Source organism: Oryx dammah, unplaced genomic scaffold (genome assembly GCF_014754425.2).
Source record: "Oryx dammah isolate SB20612 unplaced genomic scaffold, SCBI_Odam_1.1 HiC_scaffold_27, whole genome shotgun sequence".
Taxonomy (NCBI): Eukaryota; Metazoa; Chordata; class Mammalia; order Artiodactyla; family Bovidae; genus Oryx; species Oryx dammah.
Genome location: NW_024070211.1, coordinates 26,110,526 through 26,132,062, shown reverse-complemented (window position 1 = coordinate 26,132,062; position 21,537 = coordinate 26,110,526). Strand labels below are relative to the sequence as shown.

Here is a 21,537-nt window from a genome sequence, read left to right as displayed (position 1 = left end):
CAAAATCTTGGTTAAGACTCAAGATGAGATCTGTTGCTGTTCAGTTGCCCAGTCATGTCTGACTCTTTGCCACCCCATGGACTGCAGCACGCCAGGCTTCCCTGTCCTTCGCCATCTCCTGGAATTTGCTCAAACTCCCGTCCATTGATTCGGTGATGCCGTCCGACCATCTCATCCTCTGTCATTCCCTTTCTACTTTCTATAAGCAAGTGTTATCTCCAATGGTTCTGAGCATTCTGGGGAGTTGAATTTCAGTTAAGAATTTTTTTGAGGTGGCAGTAATGAATGATTTTATTCCTCTTTTGGACTTTTAAACGTCTTTATTTTCCAACGACACAAGCAGTTTAAATACAATGTAAAAACTTCAAATATAGAAATATGTAATGAAAGTAAAAGGGCTTCCCTGGTGGCTCAAACAGTAAAGAATCTGCCTGCAATGCTGGAGACCCAAATTCAATCCCTGGGTCAGGAAGATTTCCTGGAGAAGGGAATGGCAACCCATTCAACATCTTTATTTTCCAATGACAGAAGTTTATATATACACTGTAAAAATTTCAAACGCAGGAATATATAACACCGAAAGCAAATGCTGATGTACTTTCAATATACTCCTCATCCTGCTCTATCAGGCCTGCTGTCAGATGGACGGAGATTAAGGTGTGTAATTTTCATGTGTTTATGAGCCCGACATGTGTATATGCACAAAGTCAAATGGCAAATGGACAAGAAAGAGGTCCATCTTGAATGACTTACAAAACCAAAAGCATGGGGAGGAAAGAACTCTGGGAATTCAGATTCTGTTCAGGCCAAGGTGAAATTTCCAAAGTCTAAGGTGTACTACTATATAGAGGGCAGTGGGCATGTCTAGATGTATGTCTGTATGTGTGTAGTGTATGACAGCAATAGGACTGAATGTGGTGGATTTAACTTCTTCAAAATTCAGTGCTGTACTCCAACAGACTTTGCATCAGAAAAAACAGTCATAATGACAAACGCAGGTGCCCACACTCAATAAGGAGCTTTTCTGTACTATGTGAGCGTGATGATGATCGAGCTCTATATTCCAGGACATTCTGGAGAGTGAGAATAGATACATGATATTAATAAATACGTGTGACAACTCAAACCACCCAGGCAAACGAAGATGTATGGTCATCGTCCTAATTATAGTGTACCATAAAGTGAGAGAAAATCATGGTGGCTGGCCCAGGCCAGTGGAAATAGCCAAAGGCAGTGTTCTGATATCAGTGAGCTGGCCAACCAAAGAGGCAGAAAGAGACAGTGCCAGCAGACAGTGGCCTGAGGCCAAGCATGACTGTGGTGCTTCAGCAACAGATCTACTGCTAAAGCAACAGGGTGATTCTGGACAAGGACTACAGTTTTCTGAGTATCAGCTTCCTCTTCTGTAACATGAAAAGATTTATAATTAAGATGATCATTTTGACATCCTGGGTTCTACATTTTTTCTTAAAAGCCCCACCTTATAAAACAGTTGATGGCATAGGGAGGGTGAAGGTTGGAGAAGGGGAAGGTTCCCACATGTGAGACAAAGAAGGCCTAGATGTGGACACACACTGAAGACGGGCTGCTGCTGCTGCTAAGTCGCTTCAGTCATGTTCGACTCTGTGCGAACCCATAGATGGCAGCCCACCAGGCTCCGCCATCCCTGAGATTCTCCAGGCAAGAACAGTGGAGTGGGCTGCCATTTCCTTCTCCAGTGCATGAAAGTGAAAAGTGAAAGTGAAGTCGCTCAGTCGTGTCCGACTCTTAGAGACCCTATGGACTGCAGCCCACCAGGCTCCTCTGTCCATGGGATTTTCCAGGCAAGAGTACTGGAGTGGGGGGCCCCCAAAACCTCTCCCATTCTTCTGGAGGCTCCAGGCAGTGTTAAAAGTAGGTGGAGATGATGACAAGGTAAGAAAAACTGGGTCAAAAAACAATATGCTGTCAAACTCGTTCTAGTTCTCTTTTCTAGATTGTTTTTCAAGTACCAAGTTAGACTGCAAACTCTCGGAGTAAGTAATTGCTGTTTTAGATCCTTTTCCAAGAACAATGCCATGCCCACAAAGCGCTCAAAGGGTACTCTCTGGAAAAGTCTCTGGCTTTCCCTAAGGGAAGATGGAGAATAGTACCTGCTTTCTTGCTTTGGTTACTGTTATTATGAACCAGTATCTTGTTAAACCAGCACTTGTGTGCTGGATTATCTATTTTGCCTATCAAAACTCTCCTGTCAATAGCTCTTAGAGACAGGTATTTTATTACCCTATTTCACAAAAAGGAAACAAAGCCTCAGAGAGGTGAAGTAACACAGGTGACAGATGGCAGAACTCAAAGTTGAGGCCCAAGTTTTCTGGGTTTTTTTGGCCTTTGGCCATCAATCCAGGCTTAAGAGAGGTATAAATATAACACCTTTCAGCCTAGAGAATCTAGAAAGCTCCCAATGGCCTGCTTTCAGTTTGGTTCCCTGAAATTAGCTGGGTCTCTCTAGGACTCTCTGCAGTGAGGGCTGCCACCAAGGCCCACAGCTCCAGCAGGGGTGTAGGGAGATCAAAGCAAAGAGGAGCGAGTTGGCAATGCAAATGCTGTGTTTATGATGCTAATCAAAAGACTCTGCTTTGTGTGGAGGAGACAAAAAGCTCCCTCAGAAAAACTGGGAAGAGGGTGGGGGCAGTGAGTGGCTTTAGTGCTTACCTCCTGCTGATGACAAAAGCTGCGATGAGAATAACCACCAGCACCACGCTGCCCGAGACGGAGACAAGCAGGACAGTGGAGTTGGCCCCGTCTCCGATGATCCTGGAAGGCACTGGCAAAGACAGTTACACAAGCGTCACCTTGGTGAGGTCCTGAGAGTTAGAACTTCTGACTGTCACAAGTTTCTACTCTGAAACCATTTGAAAGGCTCACAGCCTACTCTGCTCTTCATGAAGTATTCAGGCAACAGCATTTTCTAAGACATTCTTAATGAGACAAAAACACTCTTTTTATAATTGCATGAAAAACTTCAACCAGAAAATTCTTATGAAAGCCTATGGTTAATATTTCCGCTCGTTGCCTTTTCTTCTTTTCCTTTCTACTCTCAACCTAAACTCTAACTCAAGGATCTGATGAATTCCTTAGTGAGAAAGACATTTGGAAATTTCCAAAAGGACAATATTTTTGAATGCTCCTCTCTCCCCCTACACACACCCCAACTAGTAAAAAACCTACCTATTATTGCCCATCTCAAAAGCCACTTCCTTCTTGAAGCCTTCCAGGATAATCTCAAAGGATGTCAAACCTCTTCAGATTTAATTCTGAATTTTCTCTTTTTTTTTCTTATTTTATTTAATAATTTGTGAATAAAATCATTTTCTAGAACTGGTGTAGGGAATTCTGTCCCAGTAGCTTCTTATCTACTAGGCTCAGTTTTGGTTTGTTAATTATGAAGGGGAGTTATGTAAATTGCTTATTCATAGGTATGCCCTCTATTAACATTTTGATTCAATCATCCAGTTGGTACAACTCATAATGTTGAAAGATTGATGTAGTTGTCTAGAGGGCCTTAAAAAAATAATAATAATAAAAAAAGATCTGACTTGTTTTGAACAGATTCCTAGAAATAAACAGGAGAGGAAAAAAAAAAAAAACTTGGTGCCTTCTCTCATCGTCCCAGGGAGAAAACTCCCCAGCTTAATGTAAGATAGTTATGCAACTGTCAATTAGTCAGTCTGACAATCCTGTTTTTCACAGTTTATAAAAGGCTTAGCACAAGAGAAAAAGAAGATATTTCTCAATCATGTGAAAAAACAGATCAGATACTGGTATGATAAATGGTCTTTTCCAAATACCAAGAGGTGTTCTATGTTACAGATACTGGCTATCTAATTTTAAGCAATAGCCTCTGAAACAAAATGTTTGCCTAACCAAAAATTTCGTACAGTCTCTTAGATTTCAACAGAATAGGATTTGCCCTGGATTGTACAAAGAATCTCAGAACTCATTACCTGTGTTGGTTGTGACTTCCAGGGGCTCGCTGAAATCTCCATAGCCAGCTGCTGTCCTGGCTCGGACATGGAAAACATAGGAAGTCAGAGGGTTCAGGCCTTTGATATCTGTGTTCCTGGCGGCCGTCCTGACGATCCGATAGCTTCGTTCATTCTGATCCTACATTACAAGAGGATAAGATGAAGGAAGGTGGCAAAATAAATCCTCCACTTACTCTAGACACAATATTAAAGCAGCTGAACCAGTCCACTCAGAGGCTGAAAGTAAATGGAGATTGATGAACTCTAAACACTATATTCGGTTCAATGTTAGAAGCACTATTGTGACTTAGATGTTAAAAGAAATGTGAAGTTCAGGTATGATCGCTATTGACATTGCCCATATCCAGATCTTTTTTTTTGAAAAGAACATTAGATGATGGTCGGTGGCTTTACTCACTCCACACCCAGCAATTTAACAGAAATAACACCTGTAAGAAGGTCCCTTTTCTGTTTTCTATTTTCCATCTAGAAAATGTCAAAAATGTTATAATCTGGTTTCAATGGGGAAAAAAAAAGCTTGTCCTTTTCCTGCTTTTATTAAGGAAACCAATAAGTGATTATCTTTAAAATGGAAAGAGAAGACAATTGTTCATTTTCTCGACAACCTTGAATGCAGACAGCTCTCTTCAGAATTCTATCCTTTAAGAGGTGAGTTATTTGCAAAAATAATGTCTTTCTATAACTTTAAGAGGCTGCAGAATGTAATTTTCTTTCCCCGATTTTCTATTAAAAGTCATCAAAATCCACACCTTGATTCTGAATAGCAGTAATCTACTTAAACAGATCATTATTTCAACTTTTATGAGTCATTCTCCCTGATAGAAGGTTTATAGATTAGACCTTGTTAGCTATCTTGACTTTCATGACTAGTAAGAAAAAATACAGTTATATTAGAATATAATGTATTTTTTCTATTTTTTAAGATTAGCAACTTAATGCATAAAATTCACAATTGGACTTGACTGGAAAGCCAAATACATTTGGCTTTGAGATTTACTAGTATTCCAGAATTTGTAACTGGCCAAAAGCTATAGAGAAAAAGAGAAGAAGGAAGGAAGGAAGAGGGAAGGAGGGTAAAAAGGAGGAGGGGTAGCAGGGAGAAAGGAGAAGAACCTTGTTCATTCAAGTAATACCTTCTCATAATACTTGACTTCATACTCCAAGATCACCCCGTTGGGCCGATCTGGTTCCAGCCAAGCCAGAGCGACACTGTATCTTGTAACTTCTTTAGCCTGGACCAAAGCAATGGATGAGGGTGCTATTGAGACCAAAAAAAGGAAAAGACAATATCTTACATTAGTGGGAAAAAACTGGTGGCATCAGCCAATAATATCATCTTATCTTAGAAAACTGTGAAATATTGACTTACCTTCCTCCAGATCCCTATTATCCTCATCCCCAGTTCAAACACATCCCATTTTATGGTTCTCTCCAGCATTTGGGGGGCATATGATCTGTCTTTGAAAGACAATCTCTAAAGTAAAGTCTAGCAAGTTCACAATCCTACAGGGTCACCTCTACAGCTTCTGTAGCCATTCCTCAGAAAGGCTATAGTGTAGAGGATGCTGGGGCTTCCCTAGTGGCTCAGCAGAAAAGAATTTGCCTGCAATGCTGGAGACGTAGGTTGGATCCCTGGGTCAGGAAGAGCCCCTGGAGAAGGAAATAGCAACCCACGCCCGTATTGTTGCCTGGGAAATCCCACTGAAAAAGGAGCCTGGTGGGCTACAGTCCATGGGGTCACAAGGAGTGGGACATGACTGAGCGACTAAACAACAATAGAGAATGCTATCTGCTTGTTTCCTTGGTGGCTCAGATGGTAAAGAATCTGCCTGCCATGCAGGAGACCCAGGTGTGAATCCTGTGTCGGGAAGATTCCCTCGTAGCTACCCACTCCAGTATTCTTGCCTGAAGAACTCCATGGACAGAGGAGCGTGGCAGGCTACAAACAATCCACAGGACTGCAAAGAGTCGGATTCAGCTGAGCCCCCAACCGATACTCTACTGTATCTGCTTGTTTATTTTTTTGCAAGCCATAAAAGCTTTTAGAAAATCTCCTCTTAAGCTCAGAGGAACTACATCTCATCCCACCTCCAAAGTATCGAGTGTTGTCTTACTGATCTTTAATTTTTTTTTTTTTATACAAGCAAGAGACAGTGTAACTCTTCCAAGGGTACTGCAGGGAATGCCAGAAGGCAAATAATTTACGTACTTTCCAATATAAATAAAAGTACCGCTTAATTATAGTAAAGAGTTTCCAGTTTGAACATAACTATACAAATAAAGCCACAATAGTCTCAGGACATGGATGGCATTTTCCAACTATTTTACAAGAGTTGAAATACTGCTTTTGCAGGTTGAGTAGAAAACCTTTCCACTAAGAAGGACAAAAAAAACTGTCCTCCACTGGGTGTTTTATCATAGTTGGGGAGAAAACACAGCTTTGAAATTTATCAGCCCATGCTGACTAACCCCTTGCTTCGGCACTGTAATTGTCACATTTCCAGCCAGTTGTCATCAAGCTCTGCCTCCAAGGAAAAGAGGGAGCATTCACGAAATGCGCAATCTTATCTAACAAAGCTGGTCTGCAGAACCAGAGATTAGGGGTCGTCCTAAATCAAACGTATATTTTTTATTCATTCTTGAATTGTGAATATATATGAAAACAAGCTGCACATGAACTTGAACAAACTCTGGGAGATGGTAAGGGATAGGGAAGCCTGGCGTCCTACAGTCCATGGAGTTGCAAAGAATCAGACACAACTTGGCGACAGGACAACAACAACAACAACAACATGAAAACAAACATCCAAAAATGACCACTGAGGAACCACAGAGCTGTGCTGGGTCATCTTCCTGCCCTTCCCCAATACACACAACTTCCAAATCCTAACTCAGAGGGGAAGAAAGAGAAAAAGTAAAATAAATGATCTGCAAGTGGAATGGAGCTGGCTGCAAACCCACCCGACCATATCTGACAGGTTCGCCGGTGGCAAGGGACACAACCAGACCCACCAGAGTCACATGTCACACAAGGGAATCTTCCTGCTAAAGCTCATTCAGCAGAGTACCTCTTGGAAGCAGCCATCTAACAGCCTGGCATCTCTTTTAGAGGTGTCTGGAGATGGTAGTGCGCGTGTGCCACGCATGAACACACACACACATACACACTCTTCCCCATTTCTTCTTCTCCCTCAATCCGTTCCCAAAGCTATTCCAGATTGGATCTCAGGCATAAAGCTTCGATACAGTGAACACACATGTCCTCCATCAAAGGCAACCCAAGGTTAGTAATACCAAACTGAGTGAACAGAGTTGCATGCAGCAGACATATGGAAACCACTGAACATCTGAAGAAAATGAAAACCGGAAATGTGCTCATTAGCTGTATTAAGGTTCCCTGCCCCAACAGACACACACACGCACACACACTTTCTCTCTCTCTTCCTTTACTGCTTGACACAGAGCCATTGTCTAGCGCAAAGCAAGGAGTGATTTTCTTAAATGTAGAGGCAGCAAGGAGTTTAGGACAGTTGCCTGGCTGTGAAAAGCCATTTCACTCCAGGTAATAAATATATTGCCTAACAGAGCACTTTAGCATCTACTCCATAAAAAGGGGCTCTTTCAACTCCGATAGTCAGGATGGGGAAATGAAATAGAAAAGTGAGGCTGTTAGAAAGAAAGCAGGAGGGAGGAAAATCATAAAGTTATAATGTGAACTTATGCTCAGAAATGTTCTGGGTCAGAGCCTGATAATCGACAGATTTCTCGGGAAAGAATTGCCTGGCTGCCCTTGGAGTGAGTGCACTGATTAACTAAGATGGTTTCTCTCTGGCTGGGTTATCCCTGAACTACTTACTGTATGTGGGAAATGAACGTGATTTCCAATTCGAGAGTTGGAGCGGCAGTGTTCCTGTGCCCATTCAAAGGGAATATGAGCTTCACTGGAGCGCTCACAAAATCTCAGGCAGGCTGTTAACAATATCATCGTGTTAACTAATAGAATAATCCTAATGCAACTCCGCCTGGAGAATTCATAGGCACAAACGTGAAAGTAAACCAGGAGAGTGCCTGCTGACTCAGCTGTAGTAATAATGGAGGACGATGAGATTAAAGAGGAAAGAAGAATAAATCGTGGTAATTGACAAAAAATATGATGTTGTGTGGCTGTAAAGTCTGAATTCTTTCTGAACAGATGTTTTTCAGAAGAGCATTTTTATCACGCCATGGTGACAAAAGCAACCCATAACCAACTGAGATTGAGAATCAGTCCTAAAACAGGAAAGCGTATGGTAATAGTAAATAGGGCAGCCATTCCTCTCCCTGGGAGAGAGCTTCTCCAGCAAGAAGAACATCAGTTTGGGACAAACTGGGGTTTGTCACACTGCCACTTTGGAGAGAAGAGGCAACTTGGATGTCCTCCATGTTACAAGCCACATAAGGGTTCTTTCCTCGCCTGTCCTAGCCTGCTTCCAATACAGCCTCCAACGCTACATCTGGAAGCCATCACCATGCCTGTGTGCCTGCTTGTGGCTCATTTCCCTGGAGGAGGCATTCGGCAATGGCATTTCTCAATCATTTTCCTTCCCCAGTGGTTCCCAAGCACCAGTCTTCTCATGCCACCCATGTAGTTGCTGCCACATCCCTCCCTCTGCAACTTGGACTATGATTTAAGCAACATTTTTCTTAAAACGATACACTTTATCTCTCAAAAGACAACTTCTCACCACAGTTATCACTTGCAATTAATGACAGGTAACCACAGAAATATAAATAATGCATCCATAACAATATGCAATAATAGTGTAATTAACACAATATTTAAAAAAAAAAAAACAAACCTAAATGCTCTTGCATCTCAATGCTTTGCCAAAGAAAAAGAGATTAGCCAGTGTTTGAGACGTATTAAGGGTAATCCTGACACCAATTTGGGATTTTGACCTTGGGGAAATCAGAAGAACTGAGAGAGAACTGAAAATTTTCACACAGGGAAACTCAGAACTACACAACATTCAATCTAGGTTTTCCCCAAAAATCATCTCTGATGCCACCATTGGTTGATGTCCACAAGCTGGTAAACACAGCCAAACTCTAGTCAGTTTAGAAGTGTTTCAGATTCTGAGTCCTAAAACCTCAGAGTTCTTCCCTTAGCTGACAGAATTAAAAAAGGAGATAATAAAGATAATAGCTTGAACGCTCATCCCAAATACCTGGTTTACTAGTAGCTTTGACAAATCAACACCTTAGTACAAAAGAAGGCTGCCAATCACACTGTGAATTTCGGTCAAAGACCATGCAGAAAAAAGGTCCTGCTTGCCTCCCAGTGGGCCAGTTTACATTCCCAAACCTAAGGAAGGAAGGCAGACTTGGCTCTTCCTCCATACTCATTCATCCACCAAGCACAAACTTCAGGAGCACCAATGAAACACGGCCAAGATGGAAAAGGGCAAACAAAACTAAATTAAATACAGTCTTTGGTATCCAATTAAGTGCTATCTTATCCATTAGCTTCTTAACTGAAAAAAAAAAATGATGGAGAATTTTTTAATAGTCTTACAGAGAAGACAGGCTTCCCCAGTGGCTCAGCTATAAAGAATATGCCTGCAATGCAGGAGACGCAGGTTCGATACCTGGGTCAGGAAGATCCCCTGGAGGAGGAAATGGCAATTGACTCCAGCATTGTTGCCTGGGAAATCCCATGGACAGAGGACCCTGGTGGACTACAGTTACAAAGAATTGGACACAAATGAGCAAATGAACATGCACACATACTCACAAAGAAGGCACTCTTTATTGCCAACCTAGAGAGTCCGTTTTCTAGAACTGAAGAAACAGTTCCTGCTAACATTCTTATCCAAGTTTCCTCATGGCAATGGGGAGAACCAAGAGGTGGGGACTTCCTCATCATACTATGTCCTCAGACGCACCATACGCCTGCAGAAGAGTAAGGAGCTGAGAGGAAGCTGAGGATTGATGTAAGTAGGCTCGTTAAAAGGAAAAGGCACATCTTAGACTGAAAGGCATTCCTCTCTACCCACAGACTTCCTTCATAAAAGAGATGTTTGCTTTAAGGAAACTCTTGTGCCCCTGGACATAAGCAGGCTTCCTTTAATGGCTAATATTTTGACATAGCACACAACCAGAAGAGCTGGTCATGCTAGTTAACAGTAGTATAGTTAGAGAATGATGACAGATGGAGGCAAAAATCACAAAGGCAAGAACTCCAAAAGAGTATTTTCTAAAGAAAGATTTGTGACCTAATTTAATGAAGCCCTTAATTTTTAAATTTTTGAAGCAGAATTTTCAATGTCCATTTACCTGTCTTGAGATGAAAGTGTCTGAGACCACCTTTTCGTAGCACTCTCAAGGGGATTTCAGTAGTTTTGAGTCCAAAACATGGCATCCATTCCTTCTTCTTTTACTTACAAATCATGCTGATACAACCATTCAATCCTCGTGCAGTCATTCTACACAAGTCCTGTAAGTCTTTGCTTGTGGAACTTAATTTAAAGTAGACCTAAGTTGGCATTTATGTTTAAAAACTTTAAACACTTGGCCAGGCAGTAAGTGGGATAAGAAGCCAGAATGTGGAGGGCTGCATTGTGGATTACAGAGAACCACAGAGGATTTCGATTTAGGCTCAGGAATTGTGGTCAAGATTGATTTGTTGGGCAACAGAGCTGTACACGTGACTGGAAAATTCAGGAAATCAGCAGCACCTTGGCTCTGCAGGGGCTCATCTAAGGACATGTGAAATGAGGTGAAGAAGAAAAAGCCTTCTGATCCAGATGAAGTCCTCATTTTACTAATTTGGTGAGGTGGGGGTGGGAATCAATGAATTAAAAAAGAATATTGGATAAAATTCCAGGTTTGAAATTTACTAGCTGCCACCTTGGACAAGTTACTTAAATTTCCTCACCTCTGTTCACCCATTTGTAAAACCCCTTCTTCCCAGATGCAGGCATGTCAGTTTTTAGAAAGTATGCCCTATGCACACAAGGCTTATCTTTATATGTCCACTATTCAAGATCTTATCTGGCATACAGCCGTGCTCAATAAATTTGTCAAAGGAATAAAAGTAAACTAAATGTTGAAACACATCTTAAAAAAAAAAAAAAACCTCTTTGTAACCAGCAAAATATTTTCTAGATATAATGTATCCAAAGTAAGTCATCCTTAAAACAACTTAATATCTGCACCTGTTTCAGATGACCTTTTGTGGGTTCAGTTTTGCTATTTAGGTTAACAAAGATATTGACAATTATGAGTGAGGCAAATGACAATTCTAATTTTAAATGGAGCCTCTGTTTCCTAAGGGGTTTACAACGCTGCTGAACTTTTGTTGAATATACAGGCTGTAAAATGTCATTCAAAAGTAAGTTAACATGAAAACTAGTTTGTGCTACACCTGTTACAGACGGCATTTTAAGAAACTGCTCTTTCCCTGGATAAGGATGTTGATAATCTGTTCGATATTTCTCCTCTGTATCTGGAGGGCATGTGTAAATAGTTTTCCAGACTTCTCATCTACAAAGGTGAGTGGTGTTAAATTCCCTTCAAGTTAGAAACCTAAATCCAGAAAGAGCCCCAATAGCTCTCTAGTTTGACAAGACCAGAGTTACCTCCAAAGAGACAGTGTTTGTAGTTCAGTCCTAAGTCCTGTCTGACTGTTTACAACCCCAAGGACTGCAGCATGCCAGGCTCCTCTGTCCTTCACTATCTCCCAGAGTTTGCTCAAATTCATGACCATTGAGTTGGTGATGCTATCTAACCATCTCATATTCTGCTGTTCCCTTCCCTCTTTGCCTTCATTCTTCTCCAGTATCACAGCCTTTTCCAAGACACACTAGTGTAAGCAAAGTCCCCGCCAGGGGCTGCCCTTAGTGCTGTATCTATCCTTGAAACCACAGGAAAAGAACATCTTTGTTGATGAAGTCAAGGGAACAGAGTAGGGAGCCCTCTGCAATTAGGGTGGAGGCAGCAAGATTATGTGTGTGAAAGAGACTGGAAACAAGTAAAATGGTAGGAAAACATCACTTTTTAAAGCTGGAGCAACAACCCAAGAGGATCAAAGGAAACTTTCACTGAAGCTTGAGTTTGAATGGTCTGAGCTTTCCACTAGGAAGCCATGATAAATTCTCTTCCCCTCAAACAAAATTTCACATACCCCTGAGAAACTGCAAATGCTTTTGGCATAGAATCCGCCTGGGCTATGTACCTGTGATTACATTTGGTTTGAGAGCAGACCACAGCGCATCTGGGAGGTACAGGTGGGTTTTATCTCTGTGTGTGTTTTGGATAAACAGACACAGCATAGATTCCGGGCTCCATCACGACTTTCTAACAGGGGTGCGTCTCACAATGAAGAATTACAGGAGGTGCTTTGATGTCAAACAGAGGTTGCTTCTTTTAGGAAAATGGTAAATTTAACCTTCTTTGGTTCAAAGCTCAGCAGTTCTTCCTGCACCCCACTGATGTGAATGCTGCAATTTTCTTTTATTCACTTCCTCAATGACTTGCCATCAAACACCTACAAGTCATTTTACTGCAGCAGTTTGGTCCTTGTGACATCCAAATAGGATGGAGAAGAGAAAAAGAGACATGGGGAAAAGAAAGGGAGGAGGGAGTCAGCCTTCATTTGTGGGGCCCCGCATCACAAGCATTGAATTAAAAACAGTTTGGGGGACTTTGGGTAGGGGAATAGCTGAAACAGACACACTGCATTTCACGACTGGCTCTAATTAGGGCAGGGGAGGAAGGAGTAAGGCAGGAAATAAACAGAAGCAACAAAAAGATTCCAGCCTGTGTACAAAGAAGACTGGAAACAGCCCTTTATGGACCTTAGGAAACCTAAAGTAAAGGATGACAGTGGTTCTCAAAGCCCATGTTTTGGAGGGAGATAACGTCTTAACCTCAGCAGGGTTTTGTGTCCCTCCCCAGGATCTGAATTTAAAGAGGAGATGTTTACTTAAGGAGGTCTTTCCCTGATAAGAAAAATAAACCCACAGCTTATACGTATCTCTGCTTAATACAAATAGCATATTCAAAATGAATTACTTGGAGCTTAAGGTGGTTTTTGTTCCCTCTTTCTTTCTCATTTTAACGCCTCAGCTCTGATTTGCTTTTTATCAAAGGTTGGTGCATTTTAAAATGCTGTCAAGCATCAAAATTAAATGCTTCAAAGTACTAATGATATCCTTGTGATTAAGGGCTTTGCCGTCACAGAGATGCTAAGAACTCGGGTGCTGATATTAATTGCTGTCTTCCACATCTCACTAAAGGAAGGAAAGGATTCCTCCTCTGAGTTTTGCACTATAGCTACGTACGGTACCAAACACCACTGAGCAGGTTTTATTTTTTTATATTATACTGTAGTAGTTTACAGTGCTCAACAGCGCACAGAGTGCTTTCCTAGACACATTTTCTTGTTTGAGCTACATTCAGTCAATCAGCTGGGTTAGTTAGCCCTCTAAATCATTAATGACTGAATCCCTATCCACCCTCCCTTGACCATCAATGATGTTGTAAGAAGTCAGTTTTGGACCCCATAGCTTATAGTTGCTGTATCATTAATAACCACCTAAGCACATTTTCTCATAGTCAAGAATTGAAAAACAAACAGACAAAAGGTATGGAGAAACTTGATTATGCCAAAATTGATATAGAATTATTTTCCTATTCAACAAGAGACATGGAGCCAAATTCTCAATTAAAGTCTTCAGAAGACTGAATTAAATGAAGTTCATTTATATTTAAATATGGAAATATTAATATTAATTAAGCTTATACTTAAAATGTATGAGGGATGCCCTTTTTTCACATAAAATGATTTCCAAGGTCAGTACACACAGAACCTATTTTAAACAAATAAAATAAAGCAGAGTACAGTAACATTTACCTAAGGATATAACAGACTCATACTTCCAGGGATGGTCAGGATCTGATTTGGGGAACACAATGGCACCCCACTCCAGTACTCTTGCCTGGGAAATCCCATGGACTGAGTCCATGGTGTCGCTAAGAGTCAGACATGACTGAGCGACTTTACTTTCACTGTTCACTTTCATGCATTGGAGGAGGAAATGGCAACCCACTCCAGTGTTCTTGCCTGGAGAATCCCGGGGACAGAGGAGCCTGTTGGGCTTCCGTCTGTGGGGTCGCACAGAGTCGGACACGACTGACGTGACTTAGCAGCAGCAGCAATGGCACTTTAACTAAGTGATTTAAGAGCAAGACTTTACAAAGTGTTTAACTCAGACTTTACTTATTTCTGTAGAGAAATGAGTCGCAGATTGTCTCAGACAAATTTTTTATAGAGAGCTATTACCCAAATTTTAAATAATGGAATGTGATACAATTCTTAGCTCCACATTAAGTGTTTGCACACAGAAGTTGGAACCTTTCAGGTGGTGCTAGTGGTAAAGAACCTGCCTGCTAATGCAGGTGACAAAAGGGGCAAGAGTTCGATCCCTGGGTTGGGAAGATCCCCTGGAGGGGGCATGGCAACCCACTCTAGCATTCTGGCCTGGGAAATCCCATGGACAGAAGAGCCTGGTGGACTACAGTCCAAAGAGTCGAAGAGAGTTGGACATGACTGAAGTGACAGTCGTGCGCATGCACACACACACACACACACACACACACACACACAAATACAGAAGCTGAAGGTCTTCAGATTGGCCTCTGGCTAACTGCACAAACATGGGAGCTCCCCCAGTAAATAACTGTGTCTGGGATGGAGCTGCTAAGACAAGGACTACATTTCTTAGACTTCTTCATGTGTAGGATGGTTCATATGTCTGAATTCTGGGCAATGGAGTGTGGGTGGAAGTGGTGACTCCCCTTGGGACCCTCCATCCTCTCTGACCCACCATCTGCCAGCTCCATGTTGGTGCCCGAGTCCATCTCAGAAGTGCCCCATTGACTGTTCCCCTCTTTACCACCAACTGCATATGGCCTGAGTAGGAAATAATTTTCTATTGTGTTAACCTGCTACCTGACATCTGGGATGACAACAGCCCATTCTGTTAAAGTTGGAGCCATTCAGGAAAAACAGGGGGCATTTTCAAATACAGATGGCCTGAGATTTATGATAGTTCTGGTTTGATTTATAATTTTTTGACTTTATGATGCTGTGAAAATGATGTGCATTCTGTTGAAACCATACTTTGAATTCTGGATTTTGTTCTTTCCCTGGGCTGGTAGATGAACTCAAAGAACAGTTCTGTTTTTCACTTTCAGTATTCAATATAATTACATGAGTCAATCAACACTTTATTATAAAACAGGCCTTGTGTTAGATGATTGTGCCCAATATAAGTGTTCTGAGAACATTGAGGATCAGCAAGGCTGAACTATGATGTTTGGTATGTTAGGTGTATTCAATGTATTTTCAGCTTACAATGGGTTAACTGGGGAGAAACCCCACTGTAAGTCGAGGAAGAGCTATAATAACATTATATAATAACTACCTAAAATAAAGTATAGGAGTATCATGGCCGACAGAAGATGGAGCTGCAGTTGAAAGCTGCCTGAATGGCCTCCCTCTTGGAAACTCCAGCTCCTGGGCACTAATAGTGATAAGAGAGTCACTCATTTGTGCGACACTGGCTGAGTGCTGCATGGCATCAGCAATGCCAGGAAAAGACTGCAGTTTTGCAGGAATGCAAGACATAAGCACAGCCCCTGGTCTCTGAACAGACTGAAGTCTGTAGAATCACGAAATGCTAGGCTAAAAGATTCACCTGAGCTTGCTTTAATATGAAATGGGAAAAGACAGCAGAGTTCTCAAAATGGCTTGGTTTAGTTTTCCTTTTAGAAAAAAAAGTGTAGTCTTCATTGCATAGTTGACAGCTCACACAAGTAAAGATTTGGGCCATGTGAATCAGAGTTAAACAGAGAAGAATGGGCACATGAGCAAAAAGATGCTTTTGGCCTCCTCTGCAAGGCACTTTCGGAGAAGGCAACGGTACCCCACTCCAGTACTCTTGCCTGGAAAATCCCATGGATGGAGGAGCCTGGTAGGCTGCAATCCATGGGGTTGCTAAGAGTCAGACACGACTGAGCGACTTCACTTTCATTTTTCACCTTCATGCACTGGAGAAGGAAATGGCAACCTACTCCAGTGTTCTTGCCTGGAGAATCCCAGGGATGGGGGAGCCTGGTAAGCTGCCATCTATGGGGTCGCACAGAGTCGGACACGACTGAAGCAACTTAGCAGCAGAAGCAGCAGCAGCGAGGCACTTTGACATATTCAACATCATTTAATCTTTGCAACTCTCTGAAATCCATAGTTATCATCAGCGCCTTTGATTTTCTATTTGGAAACTCCTGGAGCACAGAGTAATGAAATGATGCAACCAAAGATGTAAAGTGAGATTTTTAAACCCAAGTCTGCCTGACTCAAAAGTATTGTAATCCTCTCTCCCTATCACATGTCTGTAAAAACATACACACAGAACTAGTATTTATGGTACAACTATTTAATACTATGTGCCAAGCATTGTTTTAAATCTCTTGAATGGATTAATTCATATATCTCACAAATACCCTCTGAGGCAAGTACCACTATTATTCCCATTTTACAGATTAGAAAAATAAGGTAAAGAGAGTTTGAACAACTTGTTACAAGTTATAGCTTATGTGGTGAATTCAAAAGTCAGGTTCTAGGAGCCCAGTTTCACTCACTGATCTATGAAATCCCCTAGTTCTAGTCTCTCCCCTCCTTTCACTGATAAGAAATTAGGGATTCGATGGCTAAATGCCATCTTCTTCCATAGTATCTGCTGCATCAGTAACAGGGCAAATCTTAGGTCTGGTATATGTTAGGCTCAGGGCCATCTATGTACACAGCTGGATGCCAGAAATCCAGAGATAAATTAGGTATATGACATTTGTTAATAGACAAAGTATAAAGCTTTGGGTGATTAATCCCCTCATATTAGAACTACCTACAGAGCTAAGAAGAGAATCAGCTGAAAGTGAAAATTTAATTACAAAATGAAATAATAGTATTTGAAGTCAGGGAAGAAGTAGAAGCAAAAGGGAAGCACATTTCAAGAAGGTTGGTGGTGTTCTATTCTTTGACCTGCTTACTGGCCACATAGGTATTTGCTTTGTGATAATTTATTGATGATACATTTGTCTTGTCTATTTTTCTATATGCATATATATTTCACAATAAAAAGGTTAAAAAAACAAAAGTGCTAGCTAAGAGTATAAAAGTTGGAATATTAAAATTAATAACAGATCCATTCACAATTTGTAGTTAACACTTTGAGGTTAAAAAAGAAAAAACTAAAAGTTCCATAAAAGATTCAAGTTTTTGCAAATTAGGGCTTTTATAACTTTTTAATCACTATGTTGAATACCTGAGCCATACAACAACAACTGTCCTTGAAAGTAAAGGGACTTCCCTGGTGGCTGGTAAGTGGTAAAAAAAATATATATGCCTTCAATGCAGGGGATCTAGGTTCGATCCCTGGGTCAGGAAGATCTCCTGGAGAAGGTATTGACTTACTCACTCCAGTATTCTTGCCTAGAGAATTCCATGGACAGAGGAGCCTGGCATGCTACCATCCATGGGGTTGCAAAGAGTCGGGCATGACTGAGAAACTAACACTTTCACAGTAAAGTAAATGTGTTCTTTAAAGGCCTATTTTTCTTTTTAAAATAACTATCTTGAATTAGCATTCCTACAGGGAGAGTCATATGATGAGCTGTAGAATTATAAGTGAGGGATGTCTCAATGGGAAACCAAAGCCACATCCCCAGAATTAACTGGAGATGACTTCAGGGGAATCCAAGTGTCTCTTATGTAGCACGTGTGTCTTCTGTTTGGTCTGAGAGCTGCTTGTTGTACTTTCTGTTTGCTTACTAAGAAATTTGTTGGCAGGTTCTGTCAAGGATAGTCCAACACTTGCCAACGGAAACACAGCAGGATTCAGTGTATATTTCCTGTTAAGTTAGAATGCCAGCTTGAGGCAAACAGGAACACAAGTCTTTCCACCGGAAGGCGATGTATAAGAATTTGCCTGAGCAAGACACCATTTTAAGACAAGAGAACGGTGTAAAGCTAGAAGCAACAGAAAAAATTAAATAAATACTTTTTTTTTTCTCTCAACACCTCTAGGAAGAACCTTCTCATTGCATCTCAGTATGTTGGAAAGTGTCTTGTTATAAACTCTTAGTTGAAATTCCTTTATAGATTTCTTGCTTAGATAAAACAAAGAGCCCTAGGCAATATATTCTCCTCTATGACCAACAATGCCCTCCAAAATTAATCTGGAATCCGAAGGATGGTGTCAAGGAAAAGTGTTCTCCTGTTGAGCAGAAGTATAGCATAGAGAGTGGAAAAGGATAATCTGCTGTGAACCAAGGCTTCTGTTTCTTTAGCTGTCAACCCCACTGGAGAGCTTCAGGCATCCCAAATCTGGAAAATAAAAGCTGTGCTGTGGGCTTCAGGTTCTTTCGTTACTCAGACAGCTGCTAATCGTCCTGCTGTGTTAGGAACCAATGAGACAATGCTGTAACATTAAGCTTTCTGACATCCAAGGCATCTGGATCCGTCCCCAATTAAAGATGTATTAATCACAAGGACTCTAAAAGCCAGGATGATAGATGCACCCAGTAAATCTTTGCTCTTGCCTTTTACTTTCACACTCAGGTTTCTACATTTACAGGCAGAAATGCTTAAAAGCCTACTCCAGACACTGACCAATAACAAGCCTTGTTCATCACTCTCTATCAGATAGACGCTTGACGATTTCCCACGTATGCCTGAAAAGCCTTTCAGAAGGAGGTAAGACATTGATCATTCTGCTAAGAGTCTGTCTGCTTCAATAAATAGGTCCTCTGTGGCTGTTGTCATCTTGACTTTTTAAGTGTGATAACTAATTCAGGAGGGTGGCTTTGCTACTTGCTACAGGGACATTCAAATCATCTGTGTAGTTAAAAACAACAACAACAAAATGCCCTTAGATAAACCTAGGAAACCTAGTATTAATAATACTAATGATGGGCTTCTCAGGTGGCGCTAGTGTTAAAGAAGAGATGTGCGTTGGATCCCTGGGTCGGGAATATCTCCTGGAGAGGAAAATGGCAACCTACTCCAGTATTCTTGCCCGGAGAATTCAATGGACAGAGGAGATTTGAGAGCTATAGTCCACAGGGTTGCAAAGAGTCAGACAGAATTGATGTGACTTCACACGTACAATACTAATGATACTAATAATCTCCCTAGGTCATGGCCCCAGTGAGAGTGAATAAATTATGACACAGATACCTGGAACAACAGAAAAGGGTACGGACTGGATGAAGCCCCTTGAATTTTGTGCTTTGAAATTTATGTTAATAAAAGCCTCAAGTTACTTTTTCACATTGGTTTCCATTTCACAAGGGCACTGAAGATAGGCTTATTAAATTCTCCATCAAAGGGCATCATCCATATCATTTGTTATGAATAAGTAAGCTGGTAATCAACCACAAAACAAAGAAAAAATAGCAAAATAAAAGCAGAGAACCTAACTGCTTTATCATAGAAGCTAAGAATCCAATTTCTCTCTCTTTTTTGTCCTTACATATAATTTTCATAGAAGACATCTAATTAATATAATACAAAATAAAGAGAAAAAGCATCAACACATGAGGCTCATGTAACCTCAAAAAAGCAGTGCTCACCATTCTGAGTTAATGCAAATCTTTTCAAATTAGATTCCTATTTTTTTTTTTCTGAGGTTAATGAAACTCGAAAGAGACAAGTATAATATTTGCAAGGTGCCAGGTTGGTGCCAGCTCAAGGAACTGAAGTCCTTGGCTTTCAATGGAGCCTGAATATATCATGAATAACTCCTTCCCCATCGCCGTCTCAGTGATGGTCCACTGTCTTCCCAGTCGAAAGATAGGAAGTCAATTAGTGTCACTTATGATGTGAACACCTGTCGACTAAGACCTGGACTGAGACCAATTCCATTACCACAGTCACTCAATGGCTGCCAGATGATCAGGCCTTGGACCACTTATGATATAGTCCAGATAGAGGAAGGTGACCTAAAGACAGAAAGGTCCAGAGTTCCATTAGTCATCTCCTGAGCCATCACCCTATTCCCCATCACATATACAGTTGGAACAAGATACCTATTTTTCCTAATAGTTACTTTAAAAGACCACATGAGCTGTTCAAAAAAGAAAAAGTCATGGTGGCCCTAAATTGATGATATAAACTCCATAGATGGTAAGCATTTTCAGCAGTCATTGTTATTTTTATCTTTGAAACCACTTTTTTAATAACTCATCTTTCTTTCTGTTATTGCATTTTGAAACGCATAGGCAGAAAAGAGAAAGAAACAGAAATGAAAACTATCTGACAAAGAATAAAGCGGAGCATGAAATTATAGGCTATAGATGATCAGTGACAGGCTGAGACAGGCAGAGGAAACATCGCAATATGATTCTGGTTGCAAATCTAGCTCCAAATGTTGCTTGGTTGAAAGAACAACTAAATATTGAATAGTAATGGTCACAGACCATTCTACTTGTAGAGTAGATTGCAGTTACGAGTGGAAAGAGAGAGAGACAGAGAAAAACAGAAGGAAGACCAATCAGGTGAAGACCTGAGCCTCTCCATCTTATTTTCAGTCTGCTTTCATTATATGGATCATGGTATGGAAGTCTGGGAAGGTTCTGAACGCAGAAAATCAAAACTCAGGGAACAAGATCCATGAACCACAGCATGCTGAGAAATTGGGGTTTAGTACTACCTAAGGCAAGCGACCAAGAGGAGATACCCAACGTCCAAGGTCACAGAAACCCCAGTAAGATGGGAGGCACTGAGAGAGCGCATCAGAGGACAGACAGACTGAAACCACAATCACAGACAACTAACTAATCTAATCACATGGACCACAGCCTTGTCTAAATCAATGAAACTAGGAGCTATGCTGCGTAGGGCCACCCGAGACAGACAGGTCATGGTGGAGAGTTCTGACAAAATGTGGTCCACTGGAGAAGGGAATGGCAAACCATTCCAGGATTCTTGCCTTGAGAACCCCATGAACAGTATGCTGCTGCTGCTGCTGCTGCTAAGTCGCTTCAGTCATGTCCGACTCTGTGTAACCCAATAGATGGCAGCCCAGCAGGCCCCACCATCCCCGGGATTCTCCAGGCAAGAACACTGGAGTGGGTTGCCATTTCCTTCTCCAATGCATCAAAGTGAAAAGTGAAAGTGAAGTCACTCAGTTGTGTCCGACTCTTCACAGCCCCATGGACTGCAGCACACCAGGCTCCTCTGTCCATGGGATTTTCCAGACAAGAGTACTGGAGGGGGTTGCCACTGCCTTCTCTAATGAACAATATAAAAAGGCAAAAAGATAGGACACTGAAAGATGAACTACCCAGATGGGTAGGTGTCCAATAGGCTACTGGAGATCAGTGGAGAAATAACTCCAGAAAGAATGAAGAGACAGAGCCAATGCAAAAACAATACCCAGTTGTGGATGTGACTGGTTATAGAAGCAAG

At 41.3% G+C, this 21,537-nt stretch overlaps 1 protein-coding gene across 2 annotated transcripts in view; it reads right to left on the bottom strand.

Moving 5' to 3' along the window:
* EPHA4 (EPH receptor A4) overlaps positions 1-21,537 on the bottom strand; it is a 162,948-nt gene that overhangs the window by 34,926 nt on the left and 106,485 nt on the right. For both annotated transcript variants that reach the window (XM_040228232.1, XM_040228231.1), the window contains exons 6-8: positions 5,159-5,283; positions 3,984-4,143; positions 2,692-2,803 (exon numbers count right to left, since the gene is read on the bottom strand). In XM_040228232.1, coding sequence (XP_040084166.1) covers positions 2,692-2,803; positions 3,984-4,143; positions 5,159-5,283 — 397 coding nt within the window. The remainder of the gene's footprint in view (positions 1-2,691; positions 2,804-3,983; positions 4,144-5,158; positions 5,284-21,537) is intronic.